The 17920-nt window shown below is 55.0% G+C and overlaps 2 protein-coding genes across 6 annotated transcripts; both read left to right on the plus strand.

Annotated features, from left to right (window-relative positions):
• Positions 1-2380: 2380 nt before the first annotated feature.
• On the plus strand, positions 2381-14727 carry DCAF11 (DDB1 and CUL4 associated factor 11). Of its 5 annotated transcripts, none has more exons than XM_044420941.1 (15): positions 2381-2493; positions 3249-3465; positions 5227-5354; positions 6318-6439; positions 7603-7667; positions 7783-7883; positions 8678-8824; positions 8924-8978; positions 9055-9123; positions 10019-10076; positions 11170-11355; positions 11779-11932; positions 12048-12200; positions 12875-12981; positions 13198-14727. In XM_044420941.1, exons 2-15 carry the CDS (start codon positions 3317-3319, stop codon positions 13324-13326), a joined length of 1623 nt encoding a protein of 540 aa, XP_044276876.1. In that variant the 5' UTR covers positions 2381-2493; positions 3249-3316; the 3' UTR covers positions 13327-14727. The 5 variants fall into 5 exon arrangements, with proteins under 5 accessions (XP_044276876.1, XP_044276873.1, XP_044276877.1 ...); XM_044420938.1 differs by having other exon boundaries at positions 2476-2493; positions 3234-3465; XM_044420942.1 differs by having other exon boundaries at positions 2476-2493; positions 3234-3442.
• Positions 14728-14797: 70 nt separating this feature from the next.
• On the plus strand, positions 14798-16624 carry FITM1 (fat storage inducing transmembrane protein 1). Its single transcript, XM_044420945.1, has 2 exons — positions 14798-15272; positions 15929-16624. The coding sequence occupies exons 1-2, from the start codon at positions 15028-15030 to the stop codon at positions 16545-16547; spliced, it is 864 nt and encodes a 287-aa protein (XP_044276880.1). The 5' UTR covers positions 14798-15027; the 3' UTR covers positions 16548-16624.
• Positions 16625-17920: the final 1296 nt, after the last annotated feature.

Genomic DNA, 17920 nt, shown 5'->3' on the forward strand with positions numbered 1-17920 from the left:
CAAAACCACTCTGTCTCACTTACCTTATAGGGCTGTTGTGGGGGCAAATGAGACCAAAAGAAGACTAATTCTTTACCAAAATATGCTATTAAAATGAAACTTACTTTGTTTTATCTTTGGACAGAATTTTGGCTCCCTCTCCCTATCATTCCATCATCAACCTTTGTCCAGATCACTGTTTACCTAACTGAGGGCCACTGATCGCTTTAATCTGCTCTTAACATTGCGTAGCTTTCCCTTAAGCACTCAGAATGTCAATGAAAATTCAATGACATCACAGCAGTGCAACCAAGAGCAAGCAGGGCAACAATAATCTAGTCCTATTAGGGTAGCCAGCATCAGGTGGGAGTTACAAACATGTGCCTTTTTGTAGCCAAATACATGACTCTGTTACAGTTTGCCAGCAAAAAATACCACCAGATGCTGATCAGAGACGGTGTTTTCTTTACTGGTGTCCACCACCGTAATCTAAATGTGCCTTTGTTTTTACATTCCTAGATGTGAACATTTCAATTAATTAGCCGATGCCAATGATTAATCAGCTTTTACTTTTCTTCCTTTCCTCCCCTGGCTGGAGAATCAGTCCATCAGGGTTGGGGTGGGAAGTGAGTGAGAGAAGACTGAGGGGGAAGTAGAAAAGGGGAATGAGGGTGGGCCAAAATGTCAATATATGATCGCTGTCCTTTTAGGATTACACATTTAGTGGTGCAGTTTCAAGCAGAAATGAAGCAGCAGCTGGAATAGAACCCAGAATGTGAGCTGGATATTTGACAATTTGTGTGTTTTTTAAAAGTAAAATAAAAATGCATACTATTTTTACTAATAACAAACATGAATGAGAATAGAAGTATCAAGAAATAAAAAGAAGTGGATGTTCTAAACTGATGTCTTGTGCTCGTGCTGATTCCTTGCAAAGTCAGTCTGTGTGGGGAGGGGGTCTGTGTTGAAGACCCCAACCTTTTTTGTAGGTGGGTGCATTTGGAAAGTGTTGCGGAGACTCTCACAAAATGACTGCCATGGGAGAGGGCTTGCTAATTCATAAAATGGCTACTATGGGGGCCCTGGTCAGCCTCAAAACATTCATTTCTCAGAAGCCTCAAGGAAAATCAGCTTTTCCAAGAACCTAAGCATACATCCAAGAAAACCATGCTTTTGAACCCAAATGTAGCTGGTGCTGGAGAACAGGTCCCTGGCTTGCAGCAGGCCAGCCTCCCAGTTGGAAAAACAAAGTGCATTAAAAGAAATACTAAAAGCTAGGGGAATGGCAGCCACCACAAGAGGCCAGTGGGCTCAGGGTGCCTGCAGCACCCACGCTGGTGCCCACTGGATGTTTTCAAGCATTTTGAGTGCTTCTTCGCAACAAAATCAAAGTCAACACCAGTTTGAAGAGGTGGGTGGGCTGCCAGCCATCTCCCGGGAATCCCTGAGGAAGGAATTTTTTTTATTTTTGTTTATTTATTTATTTATTTATTAAAACATTTTTATGCCGCCCCATTTGCCGAAGCCTCGGGGCGGCTTACAACAATAATTTTGTAAGGAGTATGACAGGCCCGAAGGGATTAAGAATTTCATTTTAATAATTTTATTTATTTTTATACCGCCCAATAGCCGAGGCTGTTTGGAGGGTTAACAAAAGCTACAAAAAAATTCAAAGCACAGAGAAGGCAACAAGGGTGAGTGGAGAAATACGCATTATTTCAGTTATAGCCAGGGGCCTTTTCAGCTGCTTGGACTACACCTCCCAGCATTCCTCGCCGTTGGCCACGCTGGGAGTTATGGGGGGGAACTCTGAGAGGGCGCCAGGTTGAAGAAGTCCCCATCTCCTGGGGCAGATGCCAAGCGGGTTCCTTTTGCCTAAGAGCCTGCACGTGTACGTAACGTGTGAATGTACTTTGTGACTGGGGAAGCAGTCCATGTCCAGTGAGAAAGTAATATAGTTTAGGGGCTGGATGCTGAGCGATAAAGGGTCATTCTGAGGAAAAAAAGCGGAATTGCGATGAAGTTTTATTATTTGTATCGTCAGAGCCCGCCTCCAACTGTACCCAATCAGAGGCCACGTATTCGCCTCAGAAGCCCGCCTCCTATCGGTTTGTCGTTGATCATTCGGCCCATAGCTGGCACAGATTACACAACTAACAACGAACTGTCGGTCAAAATCAATAGAACCAATTCGAGATCGACTCTTCAGTCCATCGCCCGCCTTTCCTTCCACGTCATCCACTTATTTGCCCAATTGGCGACTGGTTTACCTTATCACCTGGCTTCTGGCGTGACGGAATTTTTTCTGTCCCTACCTCAAACTAGAAAGGACTTAAAGCAGCCAATCAAAGAAACGCAGAGCTGTTAAAAGCCACAAGCTGACCCACGTGGGGTTGTGACTAGTAGCCAATCAATCAGCAGCCGGGTTGCCCCTCCCACTCGCTTCTCCAGTCCGGTTCGGGGCGGCTGTCTCCTTAAGATGTAAACAAGGCCTCGCGCGGCGGCCGTTAGTGGGTGAGGAGGGTCTCGCGCTCGCGGGAAGGGAGGGGGCAGCCGTAGCCGCTTTGGATTGGTCGAGTTGTGCTCGCAAAGGAAGGGGGAGGTAAGGGGAACAGCTTCGGTAAGAACGTGAGACAGTGCGAGGGGCGTTCTGATTGGTGGGGAGACTGGGCAGTTTGCATAGAACGTTGAAGGGGTAGCAAGAGTGTCCCCCCACTATGGGCACTGCTGATTGGAGGAGCTGTGAGCATGGGGCGTGCCCATTGGCTGAGAGGACGGAAACGCCTGAAAAGTGCTTTTTATTGGCCCAGTCGCTACAGTGGGTCTTGATTGGAGACCTGCGGTTGTTGTATATTGACCGATGTAGGAGAGTTCTCGGGAAGCTCTGTGGGGAGCCAGGGCGGTAATTTCTAGATGAGCCCCTTGCAGATATGGGGCTGAACCCCAAAGGGAGCCGTGCAGCCCTTTCAGTGCAGAATGCGGTGATTGGTGGAGATGGCAGGGGTTGAGGTTAGAGGTCGGGGGAGCAATGGGGGGCATGGAAAACCTTCACCTGGAGAGTAGTGTCTGCCCGTTTCTGGAAGTGGCAGCATTGAGTCCAAAGTTCTGATGGGAGGGGAGCCGTGGTGTAGCAGGAAGGATCAGGTTTGCCTCCTGGATAAGGAGGGACGTGCTTGGCAAGTGGCCGGGCGCCGCCGCAAGAGCAAAATACTCCCCTCCACCCCATGTTAAAAGTTCTCTAATTAGTGGCTCAGGATTTTCCTTTTCAGGAAGGATTCTGTCCCCCCGTTTGGTTACTGAACATCAGGAGGGTCTGACCTGGAGAATGCCGTAAGACATGGGCTCCCGCAGTAGTAGCAACGCTGGCTCCGGGAGCCGGGATAACCAGGGCAGCTGGTCTCAAAGGAACTCAGGGAGCTTGCGTAGTGAGGAAGAAGACGACGAGGATGTGGATCTGGCCCAGGTACTGGCATATCTACTGCGCAGGTAACTCACCCCCCTGCCCCCCTTTTCAGTCAAATGATGGATATGGGGGATATCTCAAGGATGCAAGAAGGGCAGTGCTGGATCAGACCAAGTGGCCATCCAGTCCAGCATTCTGCTGATCCAGCAGCCCGTGGAAAGCAGGACATGAGACTCCTCCAGATGAAAATGGCAGTCTGCTGGCAGTGGCTGAGATGCCAATGGTTTGGGCCCTGATGGCTTGGTCTTTAGTATCCTAGTGCTCACTCATGGAACTCCCTACCAGTGTGGATTAGACAGGTGCCAGAGCTTATGGAAATGCAGTTGCTGCATCGAGCATTTCTAGAAAGGCACATCTTATCTTCAGCATGCAGTTATAATATGCAATACGTTGCTTAGAAATTTCCTTTGATGGAAATATTGTCACATGACATAGCCACTTCAAAAAGACTGGGAACAGAATGTGAGGCACCACCATCCCAGGAAGGAGAGTTCCCTGCAGGACTGCAAGACAGGAAGTGAAGAGGAATTTATTTATTTATTTAAATGTGTATTTATAGGCTGCCTTTAACTGCCGAGGCCGTCCTGTAACTTCTGAGGAACTGATTGTGCCTTTCATGTGTAGACTAATAACGCTGGTCAGAGAAAGCCCAGCCTTCTTAGCAAGTGAGATCTGGTAGTCTTTGGCCTGTGATCTTTTGAGACCCTGTAGGAATAGTCAGTCGTGGTTGATTTTTTTTCTCCTTGCTGGAATATAGAATTTTGAAGTTAGGTTGTGTGTATCTGAGAGGCAGTGTATCATATTTGTAAGGAAATATGGGTGTATTTAATGATACAGGCACCATGGCTGAACATTGCATGACTCCTTTGTAAAAAGTGCAGAGGAGGAATAGATTGGAAGAGGGGATATGTCTGTTGTCTAAGCCGAGGTAACTGTTTAGCTCGTTCGCTGGGATGCGTTTCCAGCTGAGTGGAGGCTGTATCTGAGTCTGATGTTGTGTGTTATTTGATATTATAATGTGTGTAATGGCCACTTCTGCAAAAGTGAGGGATAACTTGTGTGTTTGTGTGCAGTAATTCTAGGCAACCCTTGGTGTTAACTTGCAAATTTATTGCACAGAATGGGAAAAAAATCCAGGTTTTTTAAAACAGGATTCTGCATGTAGCATCATGATTCTAGGAGTCCTTCCAGGTAAATGGGAAAAGGGGGCCTCTGCATGCGAAAGGTAGAGAATATGACTACATACTTTGGAGGTTGTGCATAGTGTTGTGCCCTTGTCCTGAAACAGGCCTGGTAAGTCTTCAGAGACATTTAGAAGGGGACACCTCCCTGCGTGCTTTCTGCATCTTTCTTCCACATGATCTCATGAGTGGGCCACAGAGCTCTCTGGGATGCTTAAAAATACTGAAAACCTTATATCTGCATATAAAATAGGACTTGCAGTCCAACACGTCCGGAGGGCACCAGGTTGGAGAAGGCTGTTCTAAACAGATGGCAGCCTCTCTCCTCCCTCCTCACATGCAGCCTCCTGGACCTCCCAGTGTAAAGTCAGGGCGTCTTTATTGACTCCCAACCTTGGCATGGGGAGTCAAGGAGACACAAGGATCCGTTGGTCTCCCCTCTGCTCAACCACAAGGCCCTGTCCTGGTGGGGGGCTCCCCAGACGCTTTAGTGAAAATAGTTCCCGAGTGTTCCATCGCACACGTCCTGTGATTGGGGGTTTGCGCCAGGTGGCAAGACGGATCTGCGATTCCTAATCCTTGCTTCTCTCCTGCTCTTCCCAGGGGACAGTTCCACCTGATGCAGGGTGGAGGAGCAGCCAGCGTTCGGGTCTTCCAGACACTCTCCGACTCGGACGACGACAATGACAGTGCATGGGAAGGGCGATTAGGAGACCAGTATAAACCCCCAGGTACAAGGCAGCTGCTGCGCACGGAAGCCAAGGATCCGTGGCCTCCCACTGGCGTGTTTCTCAAGGTGTAACTCCAGAGCGAGGAACCATTTTAGGCCTAAATCATCGAAGGTTCCTGGGGGCTGCACAGATTATTTTTAAAATGTTGCCAGACTAATCCCTTGGAGCTTTCACAATATACTGTGTGTATGTTTGCGCAGAAGGAAAACAAAACTACCAGAAACACAGTTCAATTTTATTTGTGTTTATAGAATCAAGCTGCAGTGAACTCCATGCAGTAGAAAACAAACTAAAGGCAGGCAGGCAAGCTTGCTTGTGGTCAGTCTCTGTCTCTCTCTGTCTCTCTCGTGCTTTTTTTGTTATTGCTGAGGCTCTGCTGCCTTTTGGTGGTTTTTTTAGAGAATTCTTGTCAATGGTACTTTTTAAAATTGGGGTAAAAATAGAGGCAGCAAGAGGAAAAAGTGATCCTGACGAGGATCGGAGCCTAGCTTCAGTCGTGGGTGGTGAACGATGCAGTGATGTTCAGGAGGGGGAGTGATGACCTGAGAAAGCTCCACGAACTGGCCAGGTTAGGCTCACAGGTTGAAGGCTGCTTTCTGTTGAGTTACAAAGCAGTAAATCCAGTGGGATTGAAACCCAGTTGTTGGTGGAGAGTTTGATCTAGGAAATCAGGCGAGGATTCTGGGAGTTGAGCTTTTTACCCCTAGGTTTGAAGAGGACGGGAACCTAATGAGTTCTAGCCAGGGCTGCATGCGGTCCACAGTTCCTTGCGGGATTCTGAAATCTCTGCTTTTAAATAATAATAATAATAATAATAATAATAATAATAATAATAATAATAATAAAGTCCCTGACTCTCAAGGCTACAAAGTTAACTTGGTGAATGTGTTAGGTGTTGCCTAGGTGAAGTAGGGGCAGCATCTTTTCTCTGATCTCTTTCTCTCATACTTTCATTTTCTGCAGTGGATTTGACACCAGATACCCGTGATCTGGAGTGCAACGAGATCAAAACACGCATCCAGTTGGCAACAGGCAGGCTGGGTTCTGGGCGAGATGACCGCAGCTTTCCCCGGCTGCTTTGCCAGGTGCCACGTTGATTTATTTGGGGTGCTGAGAGGTGGTTCAGAGAGGGCAGCCTCAGAGAGTGGCAGTCTGCAGATCTGAAGCTGGGAAGCAGCCTCCTCCGGTTCCCCAGCTGCAGGCAATGCTTAATTCTGGGAAAGAGAGACACTTGACATCTGTCCTGTCCGGATGTGGTGTCTCTAATCTGAATTGGTGTCCTGCATTCGGATGTGCTTGAAATAAACTCTGCACCTGGAGGGAGAACCATTCTGCGACCCTTCGCTTCCCATGTTCAGGCAGGACCCTGATTAGCAGATGACTTTGAGGTTTGGGCCCAGGAAAGCTGATCTTGGTCCTTCTGTCACTTTCCACCCACGTACTTGGGCTTCAGAGGAAGCCCTGCCAGTGGTGTGCTTGCGCATGAGAGCATTGCGCCTTCTTAGCTGTGGCCTATGTGCTTTGAAACACTTTCCCAGGCAACTGACTTGAGGAAGAACGTCACTTATGGAGATTGGGAAAATACTTAGATGAAGAGGATAGTCAAATATATGTCAGTAAGAATAAAAGAAAAATTTTTATGAAATCATATGGAAATGGTACCTAACTCTGGTGAAGTTGAATGGAATAGACAACAAATACTCCAATTTATGTTGGAGATGTGGTTGTGAAGTAGTACATATTTTCATATGGGTGGGAGTGTGAATATATAATTAAGTTTTGGAAGGAGCTTTTTAAGGAGAGTGGTAAATAGTATGTTTAGATAGAGAAATATGCCCTGAGATTGCTTTGCTTTCAATATTTGAGAAGAAACAATGGAGTTGGAATAATAAGGAAATAATAACCAGATGGAGCATCGCACTGGCCTGCCCTGGATCGTTTCCCTTCTAGTAGAGGGTGGGCACCATCTCAGAAGCCCCCCGCGTGGAATCAGAGTCCAGCAGGAACGGGCCGTGTGTTGCCCAGCAGCCTGCTGGGTGGGGTGGGGGAGAGGAAAGGGGCGGCCCACCTGCTTTTGGCCCTGGCTCTGCTCAGCATCAGCGTTGGCCCCCATAGAGGATCTGCCAGGGAAGTGGCCCACCCCGCAGGGGGGAAGGATGGCTGTGATGCAGGCCCTATGAGGGGCGTGACGGTGCTTTCTTCTTCCTCTTCCTCTCCCTCTCCCTCCACCCCACCCCCCCACACACAGAGGGAGCGAGGCCTCTGCCACAACGGCAGCTTCTCCCCTGGGGAGTGCTCGCGCATGGTGTCACAGTGAGTACCTGGCAGGGGAGGCCCGGGGCTCGTGTCCTAGAGCTGAGGGGGCCTGTGAGCCTCAGGGCGACCCTCCTCCAGAATAACCGAAAGCTCCTTTGTGCTCCTTTTCCAGCTTTCTCCCCAATCGCTTGGCCTTCACAGACTCGTATGCCCAGAAGGCCTTCTGCGGGATCTATTCCCGTGATGGGCAGCTTTTCATGTCTGCTTGTCAAGGTACCGTGCAGTTTTTAGGATTCGGGGAGTTTTGCCGTTCCTTTCGGACGCCGCTTTCCCTGCTTGCCGTTGTTGGCAGCTTCCCACAATGTTCTTCAGCAGTACAAGTCACTGGCATTGTGGGTAATGCGTGTGCTGGAGCACAGCCATCCTAGGGCATTCCCGGGCCGTTTCAAGCCAGCATGCTCTCCTTGAATGGCAGGGAGCAGACGAGCAGCTCTGGGCCGTGGAATCCCAGCATCCCAAGCACGGCAGAGGAGAAGTCCCACAACGGGATGCTGGGAGTTGAAGGACCTTTTCTGTCCCACCCTGCACAGGCCTGTTCCCTTGCATGTTCCCCAAAGGCAATCAACAGCCTCTTATTTGGCTCAGGAAGCTCCTGATCCTGCCTAATCTTGGCAGCTAAGCAAGGTCAGGCCTGGTCAGAATTGGGATGGATGACTTGCGTGTAAGATTCTATGAAGATGGCTGTAAACTGCCCAGAGAGCTTTGGCTATGGGCAGTATAATAATAATCTAATAACAATTAATAAATTCAATTAAAAACCCAATAGGGAAATCAATGGAATCAATGAAATTAAATATTCAGAGTCTGGTCCTTTGGGTGGCAGTTGACTTACTACCCAGGGTGCTTTGGTTGATCACCTGTAGCAAGTTCCTGCCTAGAGTTCAGTGCCCAGTGCCCAGTCACTTTGCCTCGGCGTTCATCCAGGCAGAGAGAAGGATAAGGAAGGCTGTTCTGCAAGGCCTTGTGGGCAAGATTCTCTTCTGTTCCCCCTCCCGCTCCCCCTCCAGATCAGAGAATCCGCCTGTATGACTGCACTTACGGAGCCTTTCGGAAGTTCCGGAGCATCAAAGCCCGAGACGTGGGCTGGAGTATCCTGGATGTCGCCTTCACTCCCGACGGGGCCCACTTCCTCTACTCCAGCTGGTCAGACTACAGTGAGTGCGGCTCCCCCCTTCTGGGGCGGAGGAGGGTCCCCTGTGCATCCGCCTGACCTCGCTGCACGCCTGACCCCCCGGATCGGTTTTTCTCCTTAGTTCACATCTGTAATATCTATGGGGAGAGCGACACCCACACAGCGCTGGATCTGAGGTAATGCGGAGAGCCCAGCCACCCTAGTGGAATGAAAGGGGTCCCGCTCCCGGTCCCAACGTCCTTCTCTCCACAGGCCTGACGAGCGCCGCTTTGCCGTCTTTTCGCTGGCCGTCTCCTCAGATGGCAGGGAAGTGCTGGGTGGGTAAGTGTGCCTGCTGCCCAGTCCCCGCCCAAGCTCTGCTCTCGGCACAGAGCCTGCGTAAAGCTTTTGTGCTCGGACTGAGGAGACACCTGGATGCAGGAAGGAGGCGTTCTTCTGTGAGAGAAGCGGGGCGCCTCCGGCCCGCTCAGCCCCCTGGGCTTCCTTGGATGGCGGTGCCCCCTCCTCCTGGTCCCGCTCCCTTTCCTGAAGCATCAGTCAGTGGGTGGCTTCCCCCATTTTCAAAGCTTGACTTGCCTCTCCTCAGGCTCGGTTCATAGCGAGAAGAGCTGTGGGCTGCGACCTTTTGTTTTGGCCTCGCTGCCTGGCCTTTGGTTCCACCCACCGCTGCAATGTGGTCCCTCAGAGCTGCCCAGGATGGGCTTCGGCCCTCGGGCTGAGAGACATCCGTGCTGCGGCTCTCTGACCATGTGGACCGTCTCGCCGCCGCCTCATCCCCCTTGCCCCGACGGGCCAAGAGGGCGCTGAGAAACCCCTGCTTCTTGCTCCCCACGTCTGCCTCCCCGAGCCGCTCTCGTCCGGCTGCTTTGGAGCAAGAGGCGAGACGGCACGGCCTCCCCGCCTCAGCTTCACTAGGATCGACGGCCGGCTCTTCCTCCCCTTCAGTGGCCAAAGGACACAACGCAGACCTGAGCTCTGTGACATTTGTCTTCTAAGCTTCCCCGGCATTGTGCTTTAAGTCCGAACGTGTGCTAAATGGCACCCTAGTTAGATTAAAATGTCTTACGTGAGTTAGAGTTACTTTTTTTTTTCCTCATTTGAAGACATCCCCTCAAGCCCACTGGCCAGCTTGGCCTTCGTGTCCTCGCGTCCGCCTCTCCCCCCTGCCTGCACTGTGTTGATTCTCCCACCCACTCCCTTTTGGTTTTAAACCTAGGGCCAACTATGGCTGCGTCTACGTGTTTGATATGGAGCAGAATAAGCGGACCCTCAAGGTAGCTATGTCTCGCCCTGCCCTGGCACGCCTTGCTTTCCCCTTCCCACTCATCCCCTCCCTGTTCCTGCCTCTCCCCTTCTCTGAAAATAATGGCCTTCTCCTTCTTCTCTGTCTCTCTTCAAATACAAAACCTGGAAGCAAAGGGAAGGGCAAAGACACAGAAAAGAAATATTGCGGTGGCTTATAGCTATCATAATAAATAGGCCAATCTTACCAGACAGTGTGCATTAAGTGAACGCTGCCTTCCCCAACCTCCAGAGGTGTGTGACTGTGATTGTCAGCACCCGTAGCCGTCCCTGCTGGGTGGCTAGCGTAGCCCAGCGCATCTGGCGGGTTCCAGGCTGGGGAACGCTAAGTAAAGTAATAGCTGTTAATGTCACTGTTGGATCAGGAAGGTCCAAGCACCGTGAACAGCCTGTTTCGCCTCGTTTCCCAGTGTCCTCCCCTCACGTGCTGCCATCTCTGTGCTCCATGTTGTGAGGAGGCCCTGCAGCTTCTCCACGGACCAGCAGCCATCATTTCAGCCGCTGTCGCCGGGTTCCAGGCTGCTGTGTGGTGCCTGACCCAGGCAGTTCCAGAAACTGGGCCGAGAGTTCCCAGCAGGGGTATCGCCCAAACATCCACTCCTGTCGCGTGCAGAACCTTGTTCCAAACTCAGGTCCCCACAGGACAGGATCCAGGGACCTCTCTAGAACTTTTCCCTGGGTGCCCGTCTGAGGGTGCCCGACCCGCCTCCCCTTTTCCCTGCGTCCGTGGAGTACTTTGTGTGCCCCCCCCCGCCCCGCCTGGCCTGCCCTGCCCTTTCTAAACTGGTGAGGCCAGGACTTGCTGAGTGGAGGTCCCTCCGCCTGAGCCCAGAAAGCTTTCGTTCGATATATCCGCATCCTCGCATCTCGCGTGTGGGAAGTTAAGCCGCTGCTGGCCTGTAGCTCAACGCTGCACTGCAGCTTGCAGGTGTGCTGGACTAGGACTCGCAGAATCGAGGAGGTCTGGGGTCCTCAGAGCCGCGGTTCCGGACATGCCTCAGCCGTCCCACCACCCTGCAAGCAGAAGCCCCCCTCACCCCCCCTAAGCACCTGCCGTCCCCGCAGATCGAGGCCCACGAAGATGACGTGAACGCGGTCGCCTTTGCCGACAGCAGCTCCCACATCCTCTTCTCCGGGGGTGACGACGCCATCTGCAAAGTGTGGGACCGGCGGACCATGCGGGAGGACGATCCCCGGCCGGTGGGGATCCTGGCCGGCCACCAGGACGGCATCACCTTCATAGACAGCAAGGTAGGCAGGCACCCTGCCTCCCTTGACCTCGTGCCCCTTGGAGGGACGGCAGCCGTGCTGGGTTGGACGAGAAGAATGGGGGGGGGGCGCGCCGGCGATCTGTGCTCCTGGGGGCTTCCCCCCTCGCAGTAGAGTGGGCTGCCCCGATCACACCCGCTGCTTTTATCAGAAACGTCCACAGGGTGCCCTTCAAGGCACTGCAGAGACGCTCAGCTAAGTCCACTGCACTCTCGAGGGAAATCACAGGGACCTGCTTACTGCGCACATACCTTGTCGCGCTACGCATTCCTTTAACGGAGCACCCGGACGGGCGCTTCCACGCATTTATCCCGCCGAGGAGCAGCAGGAGGGGCTACAGGGTAAGATCGCTGCAAGTGGCACCTTCAGCGGCCCCCCCTCCACCGCCTCTCCTTCTTCTCCCAGGGGGACGCCCGGTACCTCATCTCCAACTCCAAGGACCAGACCATCAAGCTGTGGGACATGCGGAGGTTCTCGGGCAGCGAGGGGCTGGAGGCGTCCCGCCAAGCCGTCACCCAGCAGAACTGGGATTACCGCTGGCAGCAGGTGCCGAAGAAAGGTGGGCAGCCCCGACGGTGCGGAGGAACCCCCCGCCCTCCCCCGCCCGCACAGAGGGGGGCTGAGCAGGGGCGACCGCCTGGGGCCTGACGCTCTCTCTCCCCGCCCACCGCCAGCTCGGCGCAAATCGCGGCTTCCGGGCGACACGTCCCTCATGACCTACCGGGGCCACGGGGTGCTGCACACGCTCATCCGCTGCCGCTTCTCGCCGGCCCACAGCACCGGGCAGCAGTACATCTACAGCGGGTGCTCCACCGGCAAGGTCGTGGGTGAGTGGCTCGGGGGGGGGGGGCGGGGGGGGGGGGGCCAGGCATGGCCTCGCCTCCCCCGGAACGGGCAGGGCGGCACCACATGGGGGGCGGGGGGGCAAGGGGACGCAGGGGCCTCCCTTTCGCAGGATGGTGGCGTTTTGCTCGGGCACAGAAGGCTGCTTGGGGACGGGGAAACTGCCGGCATCGGACTGCACGCCTCGCCTTTCTCTGGGATGATAGGAGCTGTAGTCCACTGCAGGGTGGGCGGTCTCCTGTGGCCAAGCGTGGAGCTGATCCCGAGCACGTATCGCTGGACTCCTGAGTCTTGCTTCCCGGCACGCCCCTCCGCTCCCCTCCGCCTTTCCCCCAGAGGCTGGAGCTTTGCCTCTAAGCTCCTCCAGGCAGGGACCCCCAGGCCACGTAATGGCCACGTCTACGTGGCTGCTGCCAAGTGCGGGCAGCACCAGCCTGGATACGTGGCCCAGGAGGGTGGGCAGCGCCAGCCTGGATATGCAGGGCAGAAGGGGTGACGCTGGATGCATCCACGCTGGGGGTGGGACGGGGCGGAAGCCTCAAGCGGCCCCTGCTGGCTGGGGTTGCCACGAGCTGTGTCCCGACATCTCTGGAGGGCGCCAGGTTGGGGAGCCTGTTGGTGATGCGTGTCTTCTCCACTTCCTCCCCACTGCCCAAAGTCTATGACCTCCTGAGCGGCCTTATCGTGAAGAAGCTGATCAACCACACCGCTTGCGTCCGCGACGTCAGTTGGCACCCCTACGAGGCAAAGATTGTCAGCAGCTCGGCAAGTATTCGGAGGCGGCAGGCAGCCTCTGCCCCGGCTCCAGGAGGCCCCGGGTTCTAGCCCCTCTGGGCCATGAAGCTTCTCAGGTGACTCGGCCACAGACCCCCAGCTCAGCCTGAGGCCAAAACTGAGATAAGGAAGCTGCCTTGCATTGCTCACAGGAGAAGATACCATATGTAATACTTGGCCTTCTCTCTCTCTCTCTCTGGCTCACAGTGGGATGGGAACATATGGCTGTGGGAATACCACCAGACGGAATACGATGAGGATGATCTCGGGGACCCCAGGCAGTTCCCCCCTGCCCGAACGCCGCAGCACAGATCCTCCGGAGCCTCTGATCAGTAGTCTTTTCACGCTGCTTGCCACCACTCTGATTTTGGACTTGCTGGGGATGGGGGGGGAGGGAGGGGGGAATCTACCTTGTGTGGCTCGTGGCCTTGCAACACTTGGAAGCAGGGGAGGGAGCCAATTCTGGGGCACTCCCCCCCCCCACACACACACACAAGCAGTCACTTTTCTGCCTCTGCAGCTCAGGTTGCGGGTCGGGGGGGATAAGCAGCCCCCCCCAGCCGTTCTTAAGGTTGGCAGACAGCTGTGAGAGGGGCTAGGGTGGGGGGGGTAGGGGATTAGGTAAGGATGGGTTCAGTGAAGCAGGCCTGGTGTTTTAACTCTTCCCTTTGATCGTCGCCTTCCTGAGGTTCTGCGGGGTTGCGTCCTGCAGTTTTGTCCTCTTCCCAGTCTCACAATCATGAGACAAAACCGCCCCACCAGCAGTGGGGCTTCGCCTGCTCTGGGGAGCAAGCAGGTGCTCTGCAACCCCTCCCTCTCCTCCCCCCTCGATCCCACTGGGCTCCTTAATTGGCTTCCCCTCAAGGGCCCAGCAATGGCGGCCGCTTGCTGCTTCGAAGCAGACGCTCGCGACTGAGGCTCTTCAGGCATCTTTCGGCAAAAGGGGTCCCTCTTTCATCCCGGCGTAGGCGCAGGGCAGTGGAAAGGAGGGCCCGGCTTCTTGTCTGGGGTGAACGTGCCCCATTTCCTCCTAGGCCACGCAGATCCTGCTGGGTGGGGTGGGATTCAGCAGGGGCACCGTGGGGCTGAGGGAAGGCTGCCTGCTGCCAAGCGCCAGCTCCCCTCCGCAACCCTCGGCCGGCCACCCCTCCCCTCCCCTCCCCTCCCCTGCCTACGTGACACCCCCTCTCTGGGGACAGTGCTCCTGCAGCCCCCGCCCCGTCCTCTCCTCCTCAGGCGGCAGATCTGCCTGCCTGCGGGTGACGGTAGGAATCTCCGTCCTGGCCCGCCCCCCTTTCCTGCCCGGGTCAAGGAGGTCTGACTCTGCGTCCTGGTCCAGGGCTACACTGGGGGGGCCGCAGGAATCCCGCTTGCTCTCCCCGGGGAGGGGCCGCAGCTGCCACTCTGCTCGCACCGTAGATGCCGTGCGCGAGGGGGAGGTGAGGCCGGGGGGACTCTTCTGGAAGGCGTCCCTCTGTGCCAGGCGTGTCCTGTTTCCCATTTCTTTTTTAAAGGCGTGGTTCATGTTTTCAAGTTTGGGGTAGGCAGGGGAAGCTCTGACTTAGTTTCTCCAGTTGAGTAGGGAATTGTCCCTCACACCCCTCAGTGAAGAGGGGCTGCTCGTATGAGATGTAACGGAAGGGAGGGGGCCCTCCATGGTGGGGGGAGCGCACCGTCTCATCCAGCAAAGGGCACCTGCAAAGCAGTGTCATTGTCAATAAAAACCGTTGGAATTTTCTCGCCGCTCAAGTGTCTTTTTATCTCTCCGTTTCCAAGAGTGGACGTTCGGGTTCTGAGTGTGTCGCAGGCTGGCCTGCCCCCCCCGGCCTGTCTGCTGCCTGGCCCTTCTCTTCCCTTCCCTTCCCCTGCTCCCAAGTCAGCTGCCCATTCCAAAGCCAGAAATGACCCCCGCAGCTGTCGCCCAGCGTCAGCCCGGGCGACGTTTCCCCCGGCTCTTCCCCTCCCTCCTGCTCCGGCAGAGGAGGGCAGGTCATCGCGCGTCCGCGGGACGCCGGGCAGGTGTGCCGATCCGGGGGGATGGCAGAGGGTTCGGGGCCAAGGAAGCCCCCCTCCCTGCCGGCCACAGCGGCCCGCTGGGCCCAGGCCCTGGGCCGGGCCCTGGTGTACTTCTGGAGCAACCAGTGCGCCTGGCTGCTGGGCGTGGCGTGCCTCCGGCGCGCTTACCACCTCTGGCTCGCGGCGGTCGTCATCTTCGGCCCCCTGCTGCAGTTCCACGTGAACCCGCGGGCCATCTTTGCCAACCATCACAACTTCTTCAACATGTGAGTGAGGTTTGCAGGGAGCGGGGAGAGGAGCACCCCTCCGGTGCCGGGCAGCGGCCCGGAGGAACGGACGTGGCAGGGCGCCGCGTCTCCCTTTTGGCCCCCCGAGTCTTTGCAGCAAGAGCCGCCTTGCCCTTTCTTGCGCTCCAGGGAGCGGAGCAACCGGGGATCTCTTGGAACAGCCCTCCAGGCGGGGCCCCCCAGAGCTCATGGACTGGCTCCTGGTATACCCCAGCTCGCTGTCTTGGCGAGATGGCGGGATGCAATGGAGCCACCATCCTAGATATTTCTCCTCACCGTGCTCGATCATTTGTTAAAAAACAGCGAACGTACAAAAGGGACCATTAGAAGGGCCGAGGTCTCCCAAACATGGTCAAGGGGTAACATGGCCTGCTCCAAATCTCTTCCGAAGAGTTAGACTTTCTCTCTGACTGCATTTGCTGCATGATCTTTGGGGTGCCGGATGCAGCTCGGGTCGCATCTTCGAGTCACGCAGCCCTGTCGGCAGCTGCCTCGCAGGCTTTGCTTTCTGTTTGTGGAGCCGCGGACACGGACTGAATCCACTGGAGACGCAGTGACACGGGTGCGCGTGAGCAGTGGGGGTTGCTCTCCCTGCCTGCCCGAGAGCCTAACCCGCCTCTTCCGTTCCCTTGCAGAAAATTTGTCAGGTCAGCCTGGGGCTGGACTTGCATTTTCTTGGGCGGCTTCATCCTTCTGGTCGTGTACCTGGCCACCTCCCGGATCCTGCTCACGCTGCGCCATCTCTCCCGCCTGCTGGTGGGGGCCGGGCTGTGGCTCGGGGCCACGGAGGCCTTCCTGCTGATAGAGAACCTCACCGGCTACTGCTTCGACCCGGTGCCCGAGGGCATCCTGGTGAACAGTCTCCCAGACAAGCGGACGTGTCTGCGCGAAGGCCACCGGTGGCGTGGCTATGACGTCTCGGGCCACACTTTCCTGCTGACCTTCTGCTGCCTCCTCATGGTGGAAGAGACCTCCGTCTTCCGGCGCTACCTGGCCCAGGGCTACCCCGCCGGCGTCCCCTTGCGGCTCATCTTCCTCCTCAACATTCTCCTCCTCACCCTCTGGAACTTCCTGCTGGCTTGCACGGTCGTGTACCTCTACGAATACAGCCACAAGGTCGTGGGGGCCGCCGTCGCGACCCTCTGCTGGTACCTCACCTACCGGGGCTGGTACCGCTGCTCGTGGTCTCCAGGGAGGCCTGGGACCGGCCTCTTCGCCAAGGCGGCCCCGGGAGAAGCCAAGAAGCGGAACTGACCACGTCGCCCCGCGTCTGAAGCCCCGGCCGAGCAGCCCTGGGCGGAGGCGCCCGTCCTCAGGAGACAAATAAAGACAGGACCTCTCCGGCCACTCCACTGCCCACTGAGTGTCTGTGTGGTTTCTTGGGGTGGGGAAAGACCTAGACATTTGGGAATTGGGAATGGAGGGCAGGCCTGGCTTTTCAGGCCTAGTTTTACATCAAGGAGCCAAACCGCCGTTATCAGATCACTTCCAAAGCCAGGCTCCTGTGCTGCCTGATTTGCCCTTTTTAATGTTAGGGATGGTTATATTTCTTATTTCAGTGATATATTTAAGATCTGCAACTAGAAATCTAGCATTGGAGGAAATGCTTTGGGGACCTGCTTGTTCTCTAGGGACAGAATGAGCTCATTTCTTTGTTTTCAGTGTAGCGGTTTTCAATCCTATGTTTCTCTGCCTGGGGCTTAAGTGGTGCAGTTTTATCACTTCCCCGAGAGTCAGACCTCTAGTAGATCTTTGTTGGAAAATGCACAGCGATGCTTCTGAGCATGTACAGAGTATGTATCCTTGCCGTGGAGTAATGGCAGCTAACTTTTGGTGGGTTTTCTGGCACAGCTTTCCTCAACCCAGCATCTGTCGGATGTGTTGGAGTAAAACTTGGCACACCCACATACACTTGAAGGACACCAAGTTTGTGAAAGCTGCTTTTGAAAAGGAGTAAACTAAATGATGGAAACGCAGCAGCCCGTGTGGTCTGAATTTAGCCTGTGGAACTCCTTGCTTCAGGCTGCTGTGCAGTATTTGCAGAAAGGGTGTTTTCAAAGAGGAAAAACGAACCCTGCGCGTGCATTTGCACCATGTCAACAGTGGCACTTGCCAGAGAGCTCCGTCCCTGTTGATGCTCAGCTTGTGAGCTTTTCTCAGAAATCGCCCAACCTCCATTTTCTGCCCCGCGTTGGAAAATACAGACATTCTCTCCGCTGCAGGAACCGCATGTTATGTGACCCTCTGCTTTAAACCGCCTGTAGCTTTTCTGTGCCCCTTCAACCTTGGACCTGTGCATGATCAGAAGCCCCAGAAGGGCAGCCCGGGCCTTTGGGAGTCCCTCGCTGACCCCGCCCGTGCAAAGTCTACCTTGCAAGGCTGTCGTGTTGAAGTTCGGGGGAAGCCTCCCCCGAGCTTGGAAGAAAAACGGGGTGCCCAAATGTAAAAAAAAATAATAATAATAAAATACAGGGGAACTGTGCTAATGCTAGCCACACTCACCCAAGGCGGCCGCAAGCTGCTTGCTCCTCCTCCGCGCAACAAAGGGGACAAATCCCAGCGCAGAGCTTCCCGTCTCGCAGCGCGCGGCGCCGCGCTCGACCGGTGGGACGGCCGCCTGAGGGGCC

This window comes from Varanus komodoensis, unplaced genomic scaffold (genome assembly GCF_004798865.1).
Source record: "Varanus komodoensis strain SLA01 unplaced genomic scaffold, ASM479886v1 scaffold112, whole genome shotgun sequence".
Classification (NCBI taxonomy): domain Eukaryota; kingdom Metazoa; phylum Chordata; class Lepidosauria; order Squamata; family Varanidae; genus Varanus; species Varanus komodoensis.

What these genes read in the sequence shown, in the direction of transcription:
- FITM1 (XM_044420945.1), top strand. Translation starts at nt 15,028, where the DNA reads ATGGCAGAGGGTTCGGGGCCAAGGAAGCCCCCCTCCCTGCCGGCCACA. An exon ending in CATCACAACTTCTTCAACAT is followed by an intron (nt 15,273 to 15,928) that starts GTGAGTGAGGTT and finishes GTTCCCTTGCAG; the next exon opens with AAAATTTGTCAGGTCAGCCT.
- DCAF11 (XM_044420941.1), top strand. Translation starts at nt 3,317, where the DNA reads ATGGGCTCCCGCAGTAGTAGCAACGCTGGCTCCGGGAGCCGGGATAAC. An exon ending in TGCTCGCGCATGGTGTCACA is followed by an intron (nt 7,668 to 7,782) that starts GTGAGTACCTGG and finishes CTCCTTTTCCAG; the next exon opens with CTTTCTCCCCAATCGCTTGG. An exon ending in GCAGCAGGTGCCGAAGAAAG is followed by an intron (nt 11,933 to 12,047) that starts GTGGGCAGCCCC and finishes GCCCACCGCCAG; the next exon opens with CTCGGCGCAAATCGCGGCTT.